This window comes from Gorilla gorilla, chromosome 1 (genome assembly GCF_029281585.2).
Source record: "Gorilla gorilla gorilla isolate KB3781 chromosome 1, NHGRI_mGorGor1-v2.1_pri, whole genome shotgun sequence".
NCBI lineage: Eukaryota > Metazoa > Chordata > Mammalia > Primates > Hominidae > Gorilla > Gorilla gorilla.
In genome coordinates this window covers 230,115,142-230,137,213 of record NC_073224.2, presented here as the reverse complement: position 1 = coordinate 230,137,213, position 22,072 = coordinate 230,115,142, and the positions used below count along the sequence as shown (strand labels likewise).

General features: G+C 46.5%; 1 protein-coding gene across 6 annotated transcripts in view; it reads left to right on the top strand.

Moving 5' to 3' along the window:
• The window catches only part of PEX14 (peroxisomal biogenesis factor 14), a 159,970-nt gene that overhangs the window by 249 nt on the left and 137,649 nt on the right, over positions 1-22,072 (top strand). For 4 of the 6 annotated variants that reach the window (XM_055384158.2, XM_055384153.2, XM_055384165.2 and 1 more), the window contains exon 2: positions 20,124-20,171. In XM_055384158.2, the coding sequence (XP_055240133.1) occupies positions 20,124-20,171 (48 nt within the window). Of the gene's footprint in view, positions 1-19,983; positions 20,006-20,123; positions 20,172-22,072 lie in introns of those variants that run through there. The other 2 variants (XM_055384169.2, XM_055384161.2) reach the window with 2 other exon arrangements.

Here is a 22,072-nt window from a genome sequence, read left to right as displayed (position 1 = left end):
ACCCGGCCCCTCCCCCGGTGACCCCTCTTTGACCACATTCCGGAGCCCGGGCTCTGGTGTTTGGCTATACCCCCGGGTCCCCACTTCCCGCCTGCCAGCACCTCTGGTCCCACTTGAGCTTGGCGGGGAGGGTGACGGGACCCTTGGGAAGTCCCCAGCCTTGAGCTGCGAGGGCTTGAGAAGGAGAGGATAGATCGATCCTTCCCGGCTGTCCCCTCCGGGGAGGGGCCTGTTTCCATTAGGGTTCCCACTCCCTCACGGCCTCAGCCTCCTGGAGCGGCTGCCAGCCTCGTCATCTGTGGTCACCTTTGCGCTTCTCTCGTCAAGTTGGATAGTCAGAAATAATCTAGTCGAGCCCTCTCAGCGCGTTGATAGGAAAGGGACGCACTGTGAATAACAGACGCCACCAAGCTTTTGGCTGAGGGCCCATCCTCGCTTCCCTGGGTTTGGTTTTGTTGGCCGAGGGCTCCGCTCTAGCTTTTCACCTGCAGATTCAGACAAATCCCACTCCAATAAGGGGACTATAAGGACCAGCGTTGACGCCTGTGTCTCTGCGGCCGGGAGGCAGTGGATGATAAGGTCTCCGAAGGGGTTTATAGTCCAAAGGTGGGGTGGGGTGGGGTGAGGAGAAAAGGGCTAAGAGACATCTTACATTTAACTGCCTGTGTGGTGTCATGTTGAGCACAAATTACATCTATTATCTCGTTTAGTGTTCACTACAACCTTTATGAAGTGCAGGCTACTAACCTCCATTTCACAGAAATGAATACTGAGGGTTTGTGACATGCCCCAAATCGTGTGCTCTGTTGAGCCTGTATTGAACCTGTGTGACTCCACTAGTCATCCATACATTTTTGAGTTTAGTTAGGATTAGAATGAGGAAGAAGAAAATAGTTTCAACTTGGGGCCTCATTCCTCGTCTCCCATCTCCTTGAAGCACCTCTAAGAGTTTTCAGCAACTTACTAGTATTTCACTTCCTTTAGAGGCAGAAGACCACCGCTTAGTGTTTCTTACTGTCTTATTCTGCATGTCTGTTACAGGAATTGCACTTAAAGGAGTTGGTGTGTCCCCCATACCAGTTTCTATTAGCAGTGTGAATGATTCAGGAAGAAGATGTCTTGATTGTAAAACATGGGAGATAACAAGGACTGATTCTGGCCTCACTGTCAGGTGTTCTGGAGTTTGGCAAGTGTCTTGAGAGGAGGGCCTCTCCTTTCTTGCCTTACCACATTTAGTTTTCTGAAATACTAAGGCATCTTGGGGTCTGGGTTTCTCTGAATTGTTTTGTGTTAGGAATGCCCACAGGCTGGGATTGAAGGGTGTCCTCAGTTCCTGATTCTTTTTTCTTTCTTAAGACGGAGTCTCGCTCTGTCGCCCATGCTGGAGTGCATTGGCGCAATCTCGGCTCACTGCCTTCTGGGTTCGAGCGATTCTCCTGCCTCAGCCTCCCAAGTAGCTGGGACTACGGGTGCCTGCCACCACACCTGACTAATTTTTGTAATTTTAGTAGCGACAGGTTTCACTATGTTGGCCAGGCTGGTCTTGAACTCCTGACTTCAAGTGATCTGCCCGCCTCAGCCTCCCAAAGTGCTGAGATTATATGCGTGAGCCACCGTGCCCAGCTCTGTTCCTGATTCTTATAGGACATTTAACTTGCCAGTACTGTAAACAGTACTAAAAATCTTGCCACTTGGAGCCACTCTTATGCCCAAGGATTCTTTTGGTTTTGCAAGTTTGCCCTCTCTGTATATGTATTTAATAGAAAAGGATCTAAGGTCCTTTAAGGGGGCATGGCCATCACTTGTTTGATTTTCAGCTCTGCTTCTCCTTTGCCCTCCTTTCCAAAGCTGGTAGAGGTAGGATTGCAACAGAACATGCTGGCAGCCTGGGGGAAAAACTTGAACTTTTCTTTTTTTTTTGAGACAGAGTCTCGCTGTGTCGCCCAGGCTGGAGTGCGGTGGCGCGATCTCTGCTCACTGCAACCTCCGCCTCCTGGGTTCACGCCATTCTCCTGCCTCAGCCTCCCTAGTAGCTGGGACTACAGGCGCCCGCCACCATGCCCAGCTAATTTTTTGTGTTTTTAGTAGAGACGGGGTTTCACCGTGTTAGCCAGGATGGTCTTGATCTCCTGACCTCATGATCCGCCCACCTCAGCCTCCCAAAGTGCTGGGATTACAGGCGTGAGCTGCAGTGCCTGGCCAAAATTTGAACTTTTCATAACAGACTCTATGGCTATCTAACAAGAAGCAAATGCACACTTTTTGAATGAACCAATGCTCTTCAGCAATTGCCTGTTTCATTTTCAAGTCTTGATCAATCCAGTTTCCCATTTCTCCGATTAAAGCAGAGTAGGATTGAAAGGATTGTTTAGCTAATTCCCCCACGCCTTGTTGTGTGGGGTTAGAACTGTGGGGCTGAGCCAGTATTCTGTCTCTCACAGAAAGTTTGTTAGTTAGCCTTGTCATATCAATCTCTGGTTTCCAGCTATTAAAGGTGAATAACCTTCTCTTCCCTTGAGAGGCAGTGTAGAATAGCGGCTACAAGTACAGGCTCTAAAGCCAGACCCACTGGCTTGGAATCCTAACTCCACTAACTTACCAGCAGTGTCATCTCGGACAGATCTACTTAATTTTTCTAGACTTAATTTCGCCGTGTGTAAAACAGGGAAAATACTAGGACCTATCTCATAGAGTTGCTCTGAGGACTAAGTGAGTTATTTATTTATTTATTTATTTTTGAGACCGAGTCTCACTCTGTTGACCAGGCTGGAGTGCAGTGGCGCGATCTCGGCTCACTGCAACCTCCGCCTCCCAGGTTTAAGTGATTCTCCTGCCTCAGCCTCCCAAGTAGCTGGGGCTACAGGTATGCACCACCAGGCCTGGCTAATTTTTTTTTTTTAAGTAGAAATGGGGTTTCACTATATTGGACAAGCTGGTCTCAAACTCCTGACCTCAGGTAACCTGCCCACCTCGGCCTCCCAAAGAGCTTGGGATTACAGGCGTGAGCCACTGCACCTGGCCCTAAATGAGTTATTTATGTAAAAATGCCAGAACAGTGCCTGAAACAATGTGTTGTCTATTATTATTATTATTCAATTTAATAAGGTCTGAGTTTTCACTCACAAATGGATGTAAACCTTTCTTCAAGTTCTATTACAACATCTTTTGGGGTATGATTTTTCATGTGTTGACTACTTGTCTAGTAAAGTTCTTTTATTCAGAAGTAATTCCTTAAAATTTCAAGGAATGCCCTGAATGCTAGTGTTTATTCTAGCTGTCCTTCATGACTTTTGCATTTCAGGAACATACTTACTTTTTCATAATGGTATAGTCTTTTTAGTGTATCCTCAAGATGACTTGTTGGAATTTCATTTATTGCTTTCTTTGTTCTGTGTTCCCCACATTGCTCTGTTTTATGTGGTTGATCTATTGATTGATTGAGACAGGGTCTCACTCTGTCACCAGAGTGCGGCGGTGTGATCATGGCTCACTGCATCCTTGCCCGCCCGGGCTCAGGCAATCCTTTCATCTCAGCCTCCTGAGTAACCGGGACTACAGGTGTGCACCACCATGCCTGGCTAATGTATTTTTTTTTTTTTTTTTTGAGACAGAGTCTCGCTCTGTCACCCAGGCTGGAGTGCAGTGGTGCGATCTCAACTCACTGCAAGCTCCGCCTCCCGGGTTCGAACCATTCTCCTGCCTCAGCCTCCGGAGTAGCTGAGACTACAGGAGCCCGCCACCACGCCCGGCTATTTTTTTTTTTATTTCATTTTTAGTAGAGACGATGTTTCACCGTATTAGCCAGGATGGTCTCGATCTCCTGACCTCGTGATCCGCCCACCTCGGCCTCCTAAAGTGCTGGGATTACAGGTGTGAGCCACCGTGCCTGGCCTGGCTAATGTATTTTTAAAACAATTTTTGTAGTGGTGAGTTCCTGGCTGGGCGTGATGGCTCATACCTGTAATCTTAGCACTTTGGGAGGCTGAGGCGGGAGGATCGCTTGAGGCCAGGAGTTTGAGACCAGCCTTTGCAATATAGGGAGACCTCGTTCCTACTGAAAATTAAAAAATTAGCCAGGCATGGTAGCGCTTGCCTGTGGTCCCAGCTACTTTGGAGGCTGAGGTGAGAGCATCACTTGGGCCTGGGAGGTTGAGGCTGCAGTGAGCGGTGATTGTGCCATTGCCCTCCAGCCTGGGTGAGAGAGCAAGACCCTGTTTGGGGAGGGGGGGAAGAGACAGAGAGAGAGAACGTGCTGAGATTATAAGCATGAGCCACCACGCCCAGCCAGCATGGCTGATCTCTCATTGAAGTCCTTTCTAGTATGTACATGTTGGAGCCCGTAGGAATGAGAAACGTTATCTCTATTTCCCAACTTTCCTACTAGCTTTTCTTCCTTCGCTGAACAGCAGAGGCATGGTTCAATCTGATTACTTCACAGTTACTGAGTATCGAGTATTATTGCGGAAGGTAGATTTCCTATCTGTGGAGGTTCACTGGGTACAGTAAATTTTGCATTGAGAGGCTACAGAAGTAGGCAGGGAGAAGAGCAGAGTGAAAGAGTGGAAGAGCATGGCCTCGCATCCTGGCAGGTTTTGGTGGAACTTCACCACTCACAACTATTGGACTTATCACTCCACCTTTCTGAGTATGTTTTCTCCTCTGTAAAACGAGAGCAATAATAGTTACCCTTAAAGCTGGGTGTGGTGGTGCATGTCTGTAGTTCCAGCTACTCAGGAGACTGAGGCTGGAGGATTGCTTGAGCCCAGGAGTTGGAGTCTGTAGTGCACGATGATCACATATGTGAATAAACCACTGTATTCCAGCCTGGGCAACAGAGTGCAACCCTATCACTTAAAAAATAAATAAATAAAATAAAAAATAATTACCCTTTTAGTGTTGACTGAAATCACAGATGCGAAGAGTACCTGCTGCATAGTAAGTGCTCAGAGTTAGTTTTCTTCTCCCAGTCTTTACATGTAGTTTTGAGAGTCTGTTGAACTCTTGAATAACAGTAGGTCAGACAAGGTATTTGCCCTCTCAATGTTTTTTTTTTTTTTTTTTTGAGATGGAGTCTCCCTGTGTTGCCCAGGCTGGAGTACAGTGGCTCAATCTCGGCTCACTGCAACCTCAGCCTCCCAGGTTCAAGTGGTTCTCCTGCCTCACCTGCCTCAGCCTCCTGAGTAGCTGAGACTACAGGTGTGTGCCACTACGCCTGGCTTTTTTTTTTTTTTTTGAGATGGAGTCTTGCTCTCTCTTCCGATCTGGAGTACAGTGGCACAATCTCGGCTCACTGCAACCTCTGCCTCCTGGGTTCAAGCGATTCTCCTGTCTCAGCCTCCTGAGTAGCTGGAGTTACAGGTGCCCGCCACCATGCCCAGCTAATTTTTTTGTATTTTTAGTAGAGACGGGGTTTCACCATGTTGGCCAGGCTAGTCTTGAACGCTTGACCTCAGGTGATCCACCCACCTTGGCCTCCCACAGTGTTGGGATTACAGGTGTGAGCCTGGCACCTGGCCTCAACTTTTTATTTTGAAAAATTTCTCACGTATAGAAAAGTTGAAAGGATAATACTGAGAACTTCTGTAAAATTCCCATAAAAACTTAACCAAGATGCACTGTTCACATTTTGCTGAATTTGCTTTATGTCAGTCTCTCTCTCTCTCTCTTTCTCTCTCTCTCTCTCTTTCTCTCTCTCTCTCTCTCTATATTTTTTTTTTGGAAGGATTTGTGGTAAGTTACAGACATCAAGGATATTTCATCCTAGAATATTTCACCTTATCTCTCATAAGAGTAAGGTTATTCCCCTGTATAACCACAATATCATTATCACACAAGAAATTTAAGTGTTGATAAATAGTATTATTTAAAACAGAATCTGCACTCAAATTTTCACACTTAAAAAAAATCAGAATCTAGTGAAGAAACAGAGATTGCATTGATTTGTCTCTTTAGTTTTTTTTTTTTTTTCCTTTCCTTCCTTTTTTTTTTTGTTTGAGACAGAGTCTTGCTCTGTTGCCCAGGCTGGAGTGCAGTGGTGCAATCTTGGCTCACTACAACCTCCACTTCCTGGGTTCAAGCAATTCTCCTGTCTCAGCTTCCCAAGTAGCTGGAATTACAGGTGCCCGCCACCATGCCTGGCTAATTTTTTTGTATTTTTAGTAGAGACAGGGTTTTGCCATGTTGGCCAGGATGGTCTCGAACCCCTGAGCTCAAGTGATCCACCCACCTCGGCCTCCCACAGTGCTGGGAACCACCGCATCCAGCCTTAAACTTTGTTTGTTTGTTTGTTTGTTTGTTTGTTTTTTGAGACAGGGTCTTACTCTGTCACCCAGTCTGGAGTGGAGAGGTGTTATCACAGCTCACTGTAGCCTTGACCTCCTGGGTTCAAGTGATCCTCCAGCCTCAGCCTCCCGAGTAGCTGGGACTATAGTCATGCGCTATGATGCCCAGCTAATTATTTTTTGTAGAGGTCAGGTCTCGCTGTGTCGCCCAGGCTGGTCTTGAACTCCTGACCTCAAGTGAGCCTCCCACCTCAGTCTCCCAGGCTTCTTTTACTTAACACATATTTTTGAGATTCATTCCTGATGAGAACAGCGACAGTTTATTATCATTGCTTTATACAGTTATTGTATGAATGTGTTTGGCCATTTATTATTAACCATTCTACTCTTTTTTTTTTTTTTTGAGACAATGTCTGGCTCTGTTGCCCAGGCTGGAGTGCAGTGGTACGATTTCGGCTCACTGCAAACTGCTTCCCAGGCTCAAGCCATCCTCCTACCTCAGCTCCCCTGGTAGCTGGGACCACAGGCGCATGCCACCACACCTGGCTAATTATTTTTGTATTTTTTGTAGAGACGGGGTTTTGCCATGTTGCCCAGGCTGGTCTTGAACTCCTGAGCTCAAGCAGTCTGCCTGTCTGGGCCTCCCAAAGTGCTGAGATTGCCAGTGTGAGTGACCACATCTGGCCACCATTCTACTTTTTGTTTTTTGAGACTGAGTCTTGCTCTATCACCCAGGCTGGAGTGCAGTGGCGTGATCTTGGCTTACTGCAACCTCTGCCTCCCAGGTTCAAGTGATTCTTCTGCCTCAGCCTCCTGAGTAGCTGGGATTATAGGCACCTGCCACCATGCCTGGCTAATTTTTGTGTTTTTAGTAGAGACGGGGTTTCACCATGTTGGCCGGGCTGGTCTCGAACTCCTGACCTCAAGTGATCCACCTACCTTGGCCTCCCAAAGTGGTGGGATTATAGGCGTGAGCCCCTGCGGGTGGCCCATCTTACTTTTTTTTTTTTTTTTGAAATGGAGTCTCGCTCTGTCACCAGCTGGAGTGCAGTGGTGCAATCTCAGCTCACTGCAACCTCCATCTCCCGGGTTCAGGTGATTCTTCTGCCTCAGCCTCCCAAGTAGCTGGGACTACAGGCACGTGCCACCATGCCCGGCTAATTTTTGTATTTTTAGTAGAGATGGGGTTTCTTCATGTTGGCCAGGATGGTCTCGATCTCTTGACCTCATGATCCACCTGCCTCGGCCTCCCAAAGTGCTGGGATTACAGGCATGAGCCACCGTGCCTGGCCTGAGCCATTCTACTTTTAATGGACATTAGATTGTTTCACCTTTGGGGTCATTACAAATAGTACTGCTGTGAAAATACCTGTACGTGTCTTTTTGTGAACATAATATGTGCATTTCTGGTGAGTTCATCTACGTTTTTTATTTTTTATGGTATTGACATGTTTGGAGAGTCTGGACTACTTGTTTTGTGAAATGTTCCACCATCTGGATTTGTCTGATTTGTTCCCTTACGTTTAGATCCGGGTTAAACATTCTTTTGTGAGAATATTATGTAAGTGACATTGTGTCTATCTGTGTATCATATCCGGAGGAACGAGTCCCATTGTCGAAGATGAAGTTTGATTGTTTGGTTAAGATGGTGTCTATCACATTTCTCCATCATAAAGGTAACTTGCTAAATTAGTTGCTTTCTTTGCAACTTTGCTAGTATTGTTTTAAATTTTTGAGACAGGGTCTCACTCTGTCACCCCAGCTGGAGTGCAGTGGCACAGTCATGGCTCGCTGCAGTCATGACCTCCTGGGCTCAAGTGATCCTCCTGCCTTGGCCTCCCAAAGTGCTAGGATTACAGGTGTGAACATGGCCAAGTTTTTCTTTTTTTCTTTTTTGAGATGGAGTCTTGCTTTGTCTCCAGGGTGGAGTGCTGTGGTATGATCTCGGCTTACTGCAATCTCCACTTCCCAGGTTCAAGCGATTCTCCTCCCTCAGCCTCCGGAGTAGCTGGGACTGCAGGTGTGCACCACCACGCCTGGCTAACTTTTTATATTTCAGTAGAGACGGGGTTTCACTATGTTGGCCAGGATGGTCTCAATCTCCTGACCTCATGATCCACCCGCCTCGGCCCCCCAAAGTGCTGGGATTATAGGCGTGAGCCACTGCGCCTGGCCTGGCCAAGTTTTTTTTTTAGTATTTTAGTTTAATATTGTATTGACTGACAAAGTCTTATGGCCTGAACTTTACTGTGGAATTCTAATAGGTGTGTTGTGATCAGTTTGAGTTTTGACAAATTGTATATACCTGTGTAACCACTACCACCCCTAAACCTGTGTAACCACCACTGCCACAAGCAAGATCAACAGTTTCAGTATCCCTAAATGTTCCCTTATCCGCCTTCCCGTTGAATCCTTGCCTGTGGTCCTAGGAAATCTGAACTGTTTTCTATTACTATAGAGTATATTTGTCCCTCCTAGAATTTCATATGAATGAATTCATTATGTATTCTTTTATGTCTTTTTTGGCTCAGAATAATGTTTGTGAAATTTATTTGTGTTATTGTATGTATCAGTAATTGTCAGTAATGAATTACCTTTTTTTTTTTTTTTTTTTTTTTTGAGATGGTATTTCGCTCTTGTTGCCCAGGTTGAAGTGAAGTGGCGCAGTCTTGGCTCACTGCAACCCCTGCCTCCTGGGTTCAAGAGATTCTCCTGCCCCAGCCTTCCAGTAGCTGGGATTACAGGCGCCCACCACCATGGCCGGCTAATTGGCTAATTTTTTTGAATTTTTAGTAGAGACAAGGTTTCACCATGTTGGCCAGAGTGGTCTTGAACCCCTGACTTCAAATGATTTGCCCACCTCGGCCTCCCAAAGTGCTGGGATTACATGTGTGAGTCACTGTGCCCAGCCAATTTTTTTTTATTTAGTAGAGATGGGGTTTCACTGTGTTGGTCAGTCTGGTCTCCAATTCCTGACCTCATGTGATCCAACTGCCTTGGCCTCCCAATGTGTTGGGATTACAGGCGTGAGCCACTGCGCCTGACCGTGAATTACTTTTTACCACTGAGTAGTATTCCATCGTATGGATGGCTATATCTCAATTTGTTGATCTGTTCACCAGTTGATGGACATTTGTAGTAGTTTTTGATTCCTGTGTAACAGTATTACCACAAATTTAGCCGCTTGGCACAGCACACATTGATTATCTCATGGTTTCTGTGGGTCAGGAGTCAGGAAACCGCTGGGCTGAGTCTCACCAGGCTACTATTGAGAAATCTGTCAGGACTGTGGTCGCACACAAGGCTTGACTGGGGAGGGGTCTGCTTCCTAGCTTGTGTGGTTGTTGGTGGCATTCAGTTCCTTATGGACCTTGAGACTGGAGACTTTAGTTTGTTACTGTCAGCCAGCGGCCGCCCTCAGTTTCTTGCCAAATGAGTCTTCCCACTTGCCTCCTCAAACCCAGCAGAAGAGAGAGTCTCTTAGTAAAACGGACATTACCACCATGTATCTTACCCACGTTAATGCAGTCACGTACATGCTGTCACCTTTGCCATATTCTGTTGGCCAGAAGCAAGTAACAGATCCTGGCCACATTTGAGTAGAAGGAACAGCACAGGGGCATGGATACCAGGAGGTGGGGATCATGGGCTCACCTTAGAGTCTGTTCCCCACAGGATTCCTTCTCATTCTGGGCTACTGTGAGTATTTGTGCATGTATAAGTGTTTGCGAGGACATATTCTTCATTTTTCTTGGGAAATAACCTGTAAGTGGAGTGGTAGGCTCATGTAGTAAGTATGTTTAGCTTTGTAAGAAACTGTCTAAATTGTCTAAATGTTTTTAGCCATTCTGGTGAGTGTGTAGTGTTATTTATTTGTGTGTGGTTTTTTTTTTTTTTTTTTTTAGAGACAGGGTCTTTCTTTGTCGCCCAAGCTGGAGTGCAGTGGTGCAATCATACATAGCTCACTGTAATCTCCAAGTCCTGGGCTCAAGTGATCCTCCAGCCTCAGCCTCCTGAGTAGCTAAGATTCAGGTGCATGCCACCATGCCCAGCTAATTATTTTTTGAATTTTTGTAGAGAGGGGGTCTTGCTGTGTTGCGCAGGCTAGTCTTGAACTTCTGGACTTGAGTAGCCCTCCTACCTCTGCCTCCCAAAGTGCTGGAAGTACAGGCATGAACCCCAGGGCCGAGCCTAAATATTTTTTTGTTTTCAGGATGCTGTTATATTTATGGATTTTATTTTTTAATTATTCAATGCTGCTATGTAGAAATAAAATTGAATTTTATATATTGGTCTTGTATCTGCAACCTTGTTAACTTATAATTCTAGTAGGTTTTTTTTTTTTTGAGACAGACTCACGCTGTGTCACCCAGGCTGGAGTGCAGTGGCGTGATCTTGGCGCACTGCAAGCCCCGCCTCCTGGGTTCAAGCGATTCTCCTGTCTCAGACTCCCTAGTAGCTGAGATTGCAGACGCCCGCCACCATGCCTGGCTAATTTTTTTGTATTTTTAGTAGAGACGGGGTTTCACCATGTTGGCCAGGCTGGTCTTGAACTCCTGACCTCAGGTGATCTGCCTGCCCCAGCCTCCCAAAGTGCTGGGATTACAGGTGTGAGCCACCGTGCCCGGCCTCTAGTAGCTTTTTTGTACATTCCTTGTGATTTCTCTATAGACGATGGTATCATCTGCAAATAAAGACAGCTTTACTACTTACCTTCCCATTAATATGCTTTTAATTTTTCTTGCTTTATTGCACTGTCTAGGACTTTGAGTGCAATGTTAAAAGTAACAGTGGAAGTGGATGTCCTTGCTTTGTTCCCGATTTTGGGGGAAATATTTTTAGTCTTCTACAGTTAAGTGTTAGCTATAGGTATTTTGTAATAGGTGCCTTTGTCAAGTTGAAGAAATTCAACTTTCATTTTTAGTTTGCTGAGTTTTTTTTTTTTTTTTTAATCATATGTGTTTTGAGGTCAGGCACAGTGGCTCACGCCTGTAATCCCAGCACTTTGGGAGGCTGAAGCCGGAGGACTGCTTGAGGCCAGGAGTTCGAGACCAGCCTGGGCAACATAGTGAGGCCCTGTCTCTATACAAATTTTTAAAAAATGAGTCTGACATGGTGGCACATACCTGGAGTTCTAGCTACTCGGGAGGCTGAGGCAGGAGGATGACTTGAGCCCTGGATTTCCAGCTTACAGTGAGCTATGTCACACCACTGCACTACAGGCACTATAGGCTGGCTGAAAGATGGAGAGTCTGTCTCTCTCTTTTTTTTTTTTTTTGAGACAAAAGTCTTGCTCTGTCACCCAGGCTGGAGTGCAGTGGCGCGATCTCGGCTCACTGCAACCTCCGCCTCCTGGGTTCAAGCGATTCTGTGCCTCAGCCTCCTGAGTAGCTGGGATTACAGGCATCCACTGCCATGCTTGGCTAATTTTTTTGTGTTTTTAGTAGAGATGGGGTTTCACCACTTGGCCAGGCTGGTCTTGAACTCCTGACCCTGTGATCTGCCCACCTTGGCCTCCCAAAGTGCTGGGATTACAGGCGTGAGCCATTGCACCCAGCCTGAGGCTCTGTCTCTTAAAAAAAAAAAATTATTTTTGAATGTTGTCAGGTGCTCTTTTTTGTCTCTATTGAGTTGATCCTTTTATTTGCTTCCTTTCTTTTATTAATATGGTGATTTATGTTGATTGATTTTTGAAATGTTAAACCAATTTTTTATTCATTGGATAAATTCTACTCGATGTGTTATTCTTTTTATATATAGCTGGACTCAGTAGTATTTTGTTAAGGATTTTAACATTTATGTTTGTGAGGGATATTATTCTATAGTTTTTTTGTATGTGGATGTCTAAAATCTTTGGTTTTTATGTCAAGATAGTACTATCCTCATGGAGTGAGTTTGGCAGTTTTTTTTTTTTTTGTATTCTTTGAAACAGTTTATATAAGATTGCCATTATTTCTTCCTTAAATGTTTGATAGTATTTACCAGTAAAGCCATCTGGGCCTAGAGTTTTCTTTTTAAGTTTTAATTATATACTTTATTACTTTTTCTTTCTTTTTTCTTTTTTTTCTTTTTTTGAGACAGAGTCTTGCCCTGTTGCCAGGCTGGAATGCAGTGGCGTGATCTCAGCTCACTGCAACCTCTACCTCCCAGGTTCAAGCGATTCTCCTGCCTCAGCCTCCCAAGTATCTGGGACTACAGGCGTGCGCCACCACACCAAGCTAATTTTTGTATTTTTAGTAGAGATGGGGTTTCACCGTGTTGGCCAGGATGGTCTCCGTCTCTTGACCTTGTGATCTGCCCACCTCGGCCTCCCAAAGTGCTGGGATTATAGGCATGAGCCACTGTGCCCGGCCTACTTTTTTTGTTTTTCAGGTTGAGTCTCACTCTGTTGCCTCGGCTGGAGTGCAGTGGCTCGATCCCAGCTTACTGCAACCTCTGCCTCCTGGGTTCAAGGGATTCTTCTGCCTCAGCCTCCTGAGTAGCTGGGATCACAGGCATGTGTTACCACGCCTGGCTAATTTTTGTATTTTTAATTGCAATGGGGTTTCACCACCTTGGCCAGGCTTGTCTCGAACTCTTGACCTCAAGTTATCTACCTGCCTCAGCCTCCTTCTGAAGTATTGGGATTTCAGGCGTCAGCCACTGTGCCTGGCCTACTACTTTTTTTATTTACATATTTTTAAATTATATATTTAGTTTTAAAAATAGATGTGAGGATATTAAACTTTTTTATTTTTTCCAGAGTCAGTTTTGGTATGTTGTGTCTCAAGGAATTTGTCCTTATCATTTCAGCTATCACTGCTCTCTACAACCTCCGCCTCCTGAATAAAAGCGATTCTCCTGCCTCAGCCTCCTGAGTAGCTGGGATTACAGGTGCCTGCCACCATGCTCGGCTAATTTTTGTATTTTTAGTGGAGATGCGGTTTCACTGTACTGGCCAGGCTGGTCTCAAACTCCTGACCTCAGGCGATCCACCCGCCTTGGCCTCCCAAAATGCTGGGATTACAGGCGTGAGCCACCGCACCTGGCCTGAAATTTTTATTTTACATATTATACTTTTCATGTCTAGAAATTCTCTTTTCTTTTTTTTTTTGAGATGGAATGTCACTCTGTCACCCTGGCTGGAGTGCAGTGGCGTGACCTCGGCTCACGGCAAGCTCTGCCTCCTGGGTTCACCCCATTCTCCTGCCTCAGCCTCCTGAGTAGCTGGGACTACAGGCGCCCGCCACCATGCCTGGCTAATTTTTTTTTTGTATTTTTAGTAGAGAAGGGGTTTCACCGTGTTAGCCAGGATGGTCTCGATCTCCTGACCTCGTGATCCATCCGCCTCGGCCTCCCAAAGTGCTGGGATTACAGGCGTGAGCCACTGTGCTCGGCCTCTATTTTCTTTTTATACCTTACATTTCTCTTCTTACTGTGACGTGTTTTCATTTAAATACTTGAGTATAGTTGTAACACCTGTCTTACTGTTCTTGTCTACTAGTTATATCATCTGGTTTTTCTTATTGTTATTGGTTACATTTTCCTGCTTCTTGACATATGTTGAAATTTTTAAATTAAATTTTATGTTTTTGAGACTGAGTTTTGCTCTTGTTGCCTAGGCTGGAGTGCAATGGCGCGATCTCGGCTCACTGCAACCCCCGCCTCCTGGGTTCAAGTGATTCTCCTACCTCAGCCTCCCAAGTAGCTGGGATTAGAGGCATGCACCACCACACCCGGCTAATTTTTGTATTCTTAGTAGAGACGGGGTTTCTCCATGTTGGTCAGGCTAGTCTCGAACTCCTGACCTCAGGTGATCCGCCTGCCTCAGCCTCCCAAAGTGCTGGGATTACAGGCGTGAGCTACCGTGCCTGGCCATGTGTTGAAATTTTTTATTGGATGCTGAATATTGTGAGTTCAGTATTGTTGAGGTTATGGATTTTGTGGTCTTTAAAGAGTGCTTAAAGCTTTTTTCTTCTGCGCAGTTTTTTATGGTTTACTGTTATCATTTCGAGTCCTGTTTTTTAGCTTTGCTAGAGTGGATCTGGAAATCTTTAATCTAGGGATCATTTGACCTCTGGTCTCTCCTGAATGCCCTGTGAGGACACTCCAGTCTGGCTGCTTGGGACTCATGATTCCCCTGAGAGTTCTAAGAAATGTCAGCTCATAGCTTCTTCTTCACTGTGGAGTTTCACCCTATGCATGCACAAATTTTAGTATTCAGCAGAGACCTGAGGGAACCTCCGGGCAGATTTCTGGACCACTTTTTCTGCATAGCTCTTTCTTTCTGAAGTCTGTCCTGCAGCTTTCAGCTGCCTTGGCCTCCCTGAACTCTGATCTCTGTCTCTTCAACTTAAGTGGATGGCGTGCTCTGCTGGGGATCTCCCTCTCTCTCCAGGGCCTGAAATGTGTCTCCTGGCAGGAAGCCAGAGTGATTTTAGGGCCCAAGTAATTTGTTTCTCTGCTTTCAGGGATCGTAGTCCTGCACTGCCTGCTGTCCAATGTGTACACACAGTGGTTTTATTTATTTGGCTTAGTTTTCTAGTTGTTTCCAGTGGGAGGGCAAATCTGTTCCCTGTTACTCCATCATGACCCGAAGTGGAAGTGCATTGGTTGACTTTGAGCAGAGGAGTGACATGAAATAACTTATCATCTCCTCTAATCCCAAATGTGAGGTGGTGGTATTATTCCCGTTATTCCCATAGATGAGGAAACTGAGGCTCAGAGAGGTTGAGCAGCGTGCCCCCAAATCACTGAGTTCTTAATGCCAAAGCTTGTGTACTTTCTGTCATGCCACTGCATCTCAAAGGATATTGGTGGGATCGAATCTTATTCTTCCCAGCAGAGAACTACGCAGACTGGCTTAGGACCTATCTGGAGTCGCAGTCACCGGGCAGATGCAGGATGGGTTCTCCTATCTGGAGTCGCAGTTACTGGGCAGATGCAGGATGGGTTCTCCTAGACCTGGAGCTTGCGCCAGTTGCTCAAATCTGTGAGCTGCTTGTGAGGTTGTTCTTTGTTGGACAGCAGGTCAGGATCTGGGAACGCCTTCCAGTTGGGGAAGGTCAGCGCCTTGGCAGCAGGAGTGAGAGCACCTTTGTCTCTACCAAAAGAAAAGCATTTCTCTCTCTGCCGCCGTAGTCTTTGCCTGACTTGTTTTTTAAAGCAGTTTTCTGCTTTTGCTTTCTTCCCTTCCTGCTCTCCCCATTCGGGCCTCTAAGGATCCTGGGCATGGATTGCCTTAGATCCTTTTCTTACATCGTTACAATAGATGCCTGTGGGTGGTTTCTAAGCCTTTTTTTTTTTTTTCTGAGACAGAGTCTCACTCTGTTACCCAGGCTGGAGTGCAGTGATGTGATCACAGCTCACCACAGCCTCAACCTCCTGGGCTCAGTTGATCCTCCCACTTCAGCCTCTTGGGTAGTTGGGACTTACAGGCGTGTGCCACCATGCGTGGCAAATTTTTGTATTTTTTTAGTAGAGACAGGGTTTTGCCATGTTGCTCAGGCTGGTCTCGAACTCCTGGGCCCAAGCGATCCTCCCACATCGGCCTCCCAAAGTGCTGGTGTGAACCACCATGCCCGGCCTTGTTTTTTTTTTTTTTTAATCATGGACTACTCTGTGAAGATTTCCAGGATCAGTTGGTGATGAGGTTTTGCTATGTTGGCCAGGCTGGTCTTGAACTCCTGACCAGGTGATCTGCCTGCCTCGACCTCCCAAAGTGCTGGGATTACAGGCGTGAGCTACTGTGCCCGGCCTGCTTTGATTGTTTAAACAGCTAGCATGGTGGAAGATTTTTAAAAAATGTTCACAGGGTAGGCCATGATTAAAAAAATAAAAAAAAGGCCAGGTGTGGTGGCTCACATTTGTATTCCCAGCTTCATACTGGGACTGTGGCTCTGGGAAGCCATGACTTGAGGAATTTGGAGTGTTGCTGTTTCAAATTCCATGGTAGGAATATGCATACACATGCACCCTTTTTTTCTTTTTGAGACAGTCTTGCTCTGTTGACCAAGCTGGAATACAATGGCACCATCATAGCTCACTGCAATCTCTGCCTCCTGGGATCAAGTGATCCTCCTTCCCCAGCCTCCTGAGTAGCTGGGACTATAGGATGCACCACCACACCCGGCTAATTTTTAAATTTTTTGTAGAGATGGGGTCTCGCTGTGTTGCCCAGGCTGGTCTCAAACTCCTGGCCTTAAGGGATCCTCCCATTGTACCCTCCCAGAGTGCTGGGTTTAAGGTGTAAGCCACTACACTTGGCCATGCTCCTTTTTTTTTTTTTTTTTTTTTTTGGAGACAGGGTCTCACTCTGTCACCCAGGCTGGAGTGCAGTGGCATGATCTCAGCTCACTGTAACCTCGGCCTCCTGGGTTCAAGCGATTATTGTGCCTCTGCCTCCCGAGTAGCTGGGACTACAGGCATGCACCACCACACCCAGCTTATTTTTGCATTTTTTTGTAGAGACGGGGTTTCGCCATGTTGGCCAGGCTGATCTCTAACTCCTGGCCTCAAGTGATTCGCCCACCTTGGCCTCCTGAAGTGCTGGGATTACAGGCATGAGCCACTGCGCCCGGCCGGCCATGCTTCTTATATGCTTTGAATATCCTTGGCAGAATATATAAGGAACCAGCGTCAGTGTGGGTCCCCTAGGTTTGGAATGAGAGGGAAGCTTTCTTTTTTACTTTTAATATTGAATTTTCTAAAACAATTCATTTACATGGCTTATAATTTAAAAGGTACTAAAGGGTTTATGAAGAAAGAGACTTATTTGGCACTGTGTACTGTTTGAAGTTTTTCCCTCTGGTAAATACTAGCTATTCAAGGGATGAACTAATTTTAAGAGCAGTTCCTTGGTGGAAACAATTCATAGTGATTAGTTTTATTTTAGGAAGAAAGTTTTGGGTTAAGTCAGAATGGGGCTTCCTAAATACCAAAGCTGTTTGCTTTTGTGTGTTTTGTCTGGTCAAATAACCTACATTATTATTTATGGGGTAGCATTAAGGTTGTTGCTTAATAAAATGTGGTTTAAACAAAACTTGCTTATTTTGATTAAGTAGAAGGGTTCAAATCCCTGTAGTACCAGTTACTATCTGAGTAATCATGGGCAAGTTATTTAACCTCTTTTGCCTCAGTTTCCTCATCAGCAGTAATTTGATATACTTATTGTGAGAATTAAAGGAGGAAAGAGCTAAGTGAATGTTAGCACTTAGTATCTAGCAAATGGAGTAGAGGAAACCCTCGGGAAGATAATGAACGGAAGAATCTAAATAATCCATTCAGCTGAGTTGGTGCCATTGTTCTGTTTTTTTGTTGCCCACAGCAAATTTCTACTGAAGGCCTCCTCTGTGCCTGGCACTGTCCTAGGCCCCAGGGATACAGTGATAAGCAAACACAGGCAGTTTCTGCACACGTGGAGTTTATAATCTGGTGAGAGAGACAGGCATCAGTCCGATAGTCACACAGATGTAAAGTTGCACGTCTGCTCAGGTCCTTGAAGGAGAGGCAGGTGGTGTTACCTGAATGTGTCACAGGGAGATCTGACCTAGTCATGGATGTCAGAGAAGGAATGCTTCCCCGAGGAAGTGTCTTAGCTGGATCTGAAGGATGAACTAAAGGGAAGGAAGGGCATGTGCAAAGGCGCAGTGACAGAGAAAGCAAAGGCCAGTGCGTCTGTGGGGGGGCAGAAGTGGGGAATGTGGTGCCGCTTGAGACCTGAGGTGTAGTCAGAGTAGATGTGAGGCCTTGTAGGCCACGCTGAGGTTTTTCTGTCTTCTAAGAGCAAGGAGAAGCCCTTAAATTTGTTGTGTTTACTGGGGTGAGTGGGTGGACAAGGGATGGGATGAGCAGATTCTCCTTTGGAAATGATAGTCTGTTTGCATCCCAGAATATGAATTGGAAGAGCGCCAGCACTGATGAGAAGGCTGACGCAGTGGTCCAGGCAGGGGATTTTGGTAGCTTGGACTGAAGTGATGGCAGTAGAGATGGAGAAAAACGGATGGATTGTTTCCATGGACTTTTTAATTTTTTTTGAGACAGGGTCTGGCTCTGTCGCCTGGGCTGGAGTGCAGTGGTGTGATCATGGTGTACTGCAGCCTTGAATTTACAGGCTCAAGGGATCCTTCTGCCCCAGCTTCCCAAATAGCTGGGAGTACAAGCGCACACCACCACACCTGGCCCATTTTTATATTTTTTGTAGAGACGAGGATTTGCCGTGTTGACCAGGCTGGTTTCAAACTCCTGGGCTCAGGCAATCCATCCTCCTGGGCCTCCCAAAGTGCTGGCATTTACACCACTCTTCCATGGATATTGAGGAAGGAGTATTGGTAGACTTGATGTAATGAGTTAGCTCTGGGAGCGAGGGAGAAAGAGCTGTCTCAAGATGGCCTTTTGGATTCTAGTTTACATCATTTGGTGAAGTTTGTCCCATTCATGCCAAGAGGGAATGATGGAAGAAGACATATGTGTCAGAGAGGACTGTGAGTCTGCTCCAGGGCAGTTTAACTCCAAGAAGAGGCAGGAAGGCAGTCGGATGTGTATCTCAGAGGGGTGTGGGCTGGAGCTCTAAAGGTTTGAACTTACCAATGCCTGGAGCTTTGGGAGGGCAGGAGGCAGGGAGGCAGGGGAAGCTTGCTCACATTCCCTGAGACGGACCCTCACTTTCTAGATCGTTTCCTGCTGGCTGACCTCTTGTCCTGGGGTGGTGAGGCTCTTGGGACAGGGCTTCAGATGGAGGGATAGAGTCCTTCACCCAGCAGAGTGCTTGCCACTGTGCTGTGTGCCAGCTAATGTGGTAGCAGCTGGGCATGAGGAATTTTTGGGAACCCTCTGCGGACTGGGCTTCTGTCCTTTTCCAAGGCGGCCTGGCACTTCCATCTGATCTGTAATAGCCAGGAGAATGGAGGCTGCAGGCTGTCTCCTGGGACACACAGATTTTGCTGCACTCGTCTGGATATTATCTGTAGATAGATGGCAATTGACCTGACCATCAGTCACAGTAAACTAATCATAGCTCACTTAGCATCATACCTGCTTGCTTTATTCTTTTGGAGATTTGTAAATTTCTTCAGAATCTGTCTCTACCTCTGCCTCTCCCTTTCTCTAAATTTTGGCCAGATCAGTCAAGGGTCGAAGGCACCTGTGAGGGTGAGGTAGTGGCCCCAAGGAGGAGGAAACGGGCTAGAGCCAGGGCCTCGGCCACAGTGCTGCCTGCTCGCCTGGAGGTTGGTCTGCTTATATGCCAGCCTGTCACTAGCTTATTTCCAAGAAGGATTTAAGCCTGGGGCTTTCTTTACTATTGTGGGGTGGTGTCCTTAGTGGCAGGCGATGAATAGGAACCTGTGTAGTTTACTGGCTTCTGGGCTCCAGAAACTAGATGCCCAGAGAAAATCCTGAGCGTGGGCAGCTGGGGCCCCCTGGTGGTGGAATCTGGTTCTCCACTGCTGGGCGACTTTTCTTCCCAGTCCCCTGACGTTGGGGAGGTGGCAGAAAGAGGAGGTGTTGTGCTCTCTCTTCAAGCCTTTTCTCTGGACTCTACTCTTCCCGTGGATTTTGTGATGGTCCCCAGCCCTTGCTGCTCAGTAGGTGATCATGGGCCTTCCTGAGCAGAACCAAGCCTTGTTCTTGGAGTGGTGTGACAGTGAACCCAGAAACAGTCTTCATCTTCCCTGGTGAATTCAGACTCTTTGGGCTACTTTTTACAGGTAGTCCACTGCAGAATACTCTCGTGTCGTGAAAAACCGGTGAGAGATGTGAGAAAGAGGTGCCAGCGTGCATCGTTTGAGAACGGAACATCTTTGGTTTTTTGATGTCCATTGGGTGGCACTGTGATCTTATTTTTGTTTCCATTTTTCTCTGCAGCCAAGCTCTACTCCAGGAAGTGAAAATGTGCTGCCTCGAGAGCCGCTGGTAAGTACCCAAGATATGTGGTATCACTTTCTAGTAATTAAAATGCCACGCGAGTGAAAAGAAACCTTCTGTTCCTATGGTTCTGCGTCAGTAGTGTCCCTTTAAAAGTAGCTGTTACCTAGAGACTGCCTCTGTCAGTGACCTCTGACTTCTCTTCTCGTGTGTGGGGACGAGTGAGATCTCTCCTTAGTAAAGGCTGGTCCTTTCTAGAACTAAAAGCATCCACCCCAGATGGTCCTGCACCACTTTGTTTGTGGCTGATCGATAGTAATTAGTGAGATTCCTGCGCCCGTGGGAGGCTGAGGTGGAGTGAGGTGGCTGGGCTTCTAGATTGTTTGAAGCAGCCGCCCTCTGCTCTGCCCCTCAGGGTGCGAGCGCCTCCGTGGTCTTTAAAGAACAGGTAAGCGACGGAATTCTGGTTTTGCCTGGTCAGTAATTGTGTGATCGTCATTTCCAACGCTATCTTCTTAGACTGTGGATAGGGAAGAGACCTATTAAGCACTACAGGTAGTTTTCTCTCCCAAGTGCTTTTCATTTGGTGGCCAGAGTCCCAGGCTGCCCACCCCATTTTCATTCTTTTTTGCTTTTCAGGGCCCGCTGTAAATCCTCTTGGCTGGGTAGTAAGACTGGCTCTGTATAAACCAGATAAGTTTGATGGGAGAGCCAGCTCTAGGTTTAACTTTTCAGAGCTTTTTCTTCCTGCGTAGCGATAGCAGGCGTAGGGCTGTACTGCCAAGGCTTTGTTTCAACAGGGCCTGTGGTTTCACCTGTTTTGCTTCACTCCTCTTCTGGCAGTCGCGGGAGGAGATGACGTGAGGGCCTTAGCGGGTATGAACACGTCTGAATTCCAGCGTGTACGAAGGCTTTCCCAGGCTGAGGGCGAGTTGGATCCAGTTGAGCTGCCTGTAGAAAGGCCGAGGTGATACAAGCACTGCCGGGACTGTTTCAGGGGAGCAGTGTTGTCATTCATGTCACCTGCTGTTACGTCACCAGTTACGGGCTTATATCCCAGCACTCCCACGGTGGCCTCGTTTCACTCTTTTGGTATTGCCCAGGTCCTTCCTTGAGGTCATGGTGGTGGGAAAGCCCAGGAGGCCCCACCTTGCCAGTCTCTCCGGCCGTCTGCCTGCTTCCCTGGGGCCTGCCTCAGTGCCCCTCAGGCCGAAGTTGTGGTTGTTTTAGACTGAAGTGCAGATTGAACACCATAGGCCGCTGCAGTCCTTTCCTTCCTCTCTCTTTTCAAATTTTGATGTACCCATTTAACTGGTCACCGGAGGAGTGGCCAGTCCATCTTTTGGGGCTTGATTCGACAAGCTCTTTGGGAGCCCTGAGCAGTTGGCCAGCTCACTGATTTCTGGTATTTGGAGCCCTGCAGACCCGTTTCCTCTGCTAGTGTTTCTGTGCCCTGCTCTTCCTGCTGTACTGTGCATCTGCTTGTTGGTTGGTTGTATTTTTATTTCTTTCTTTTCTGGGAGGCCCTGAGCAGTCTTCAAACCCTAGTAGCCTGTGATTGTCCAGAGTTCAGACTCATTCTCTCCAGGCCAACTCCACAATTACCTTATATTTAATTAATATTTTTTCTCCTCTTTACGTACTTGCTGCATAATTGCTCAGAGGAAAGAAAACACATAGCGGCAATTTATATATATATATATAAAAATAATTAAAAAAACCCCCGAAATAAACTCCCATCTCATTTGGGCTGATCCTATGAGTTGGGTAATTAGGGCCCTATTAAAAGGTAGACCCTTTCTCCTTCCCCCCCTTTTTTGTTTATTAATTTTTTTATATTAAACTCCCACAGTCTCTCAGTCATGCCCTTATTGCTTTTGGCCAAGCATTTGCAGCAGCCTGATTAAATGGGGGCACCAGCCGAGTCGCGTGGTCTTGTGTGAACTGCT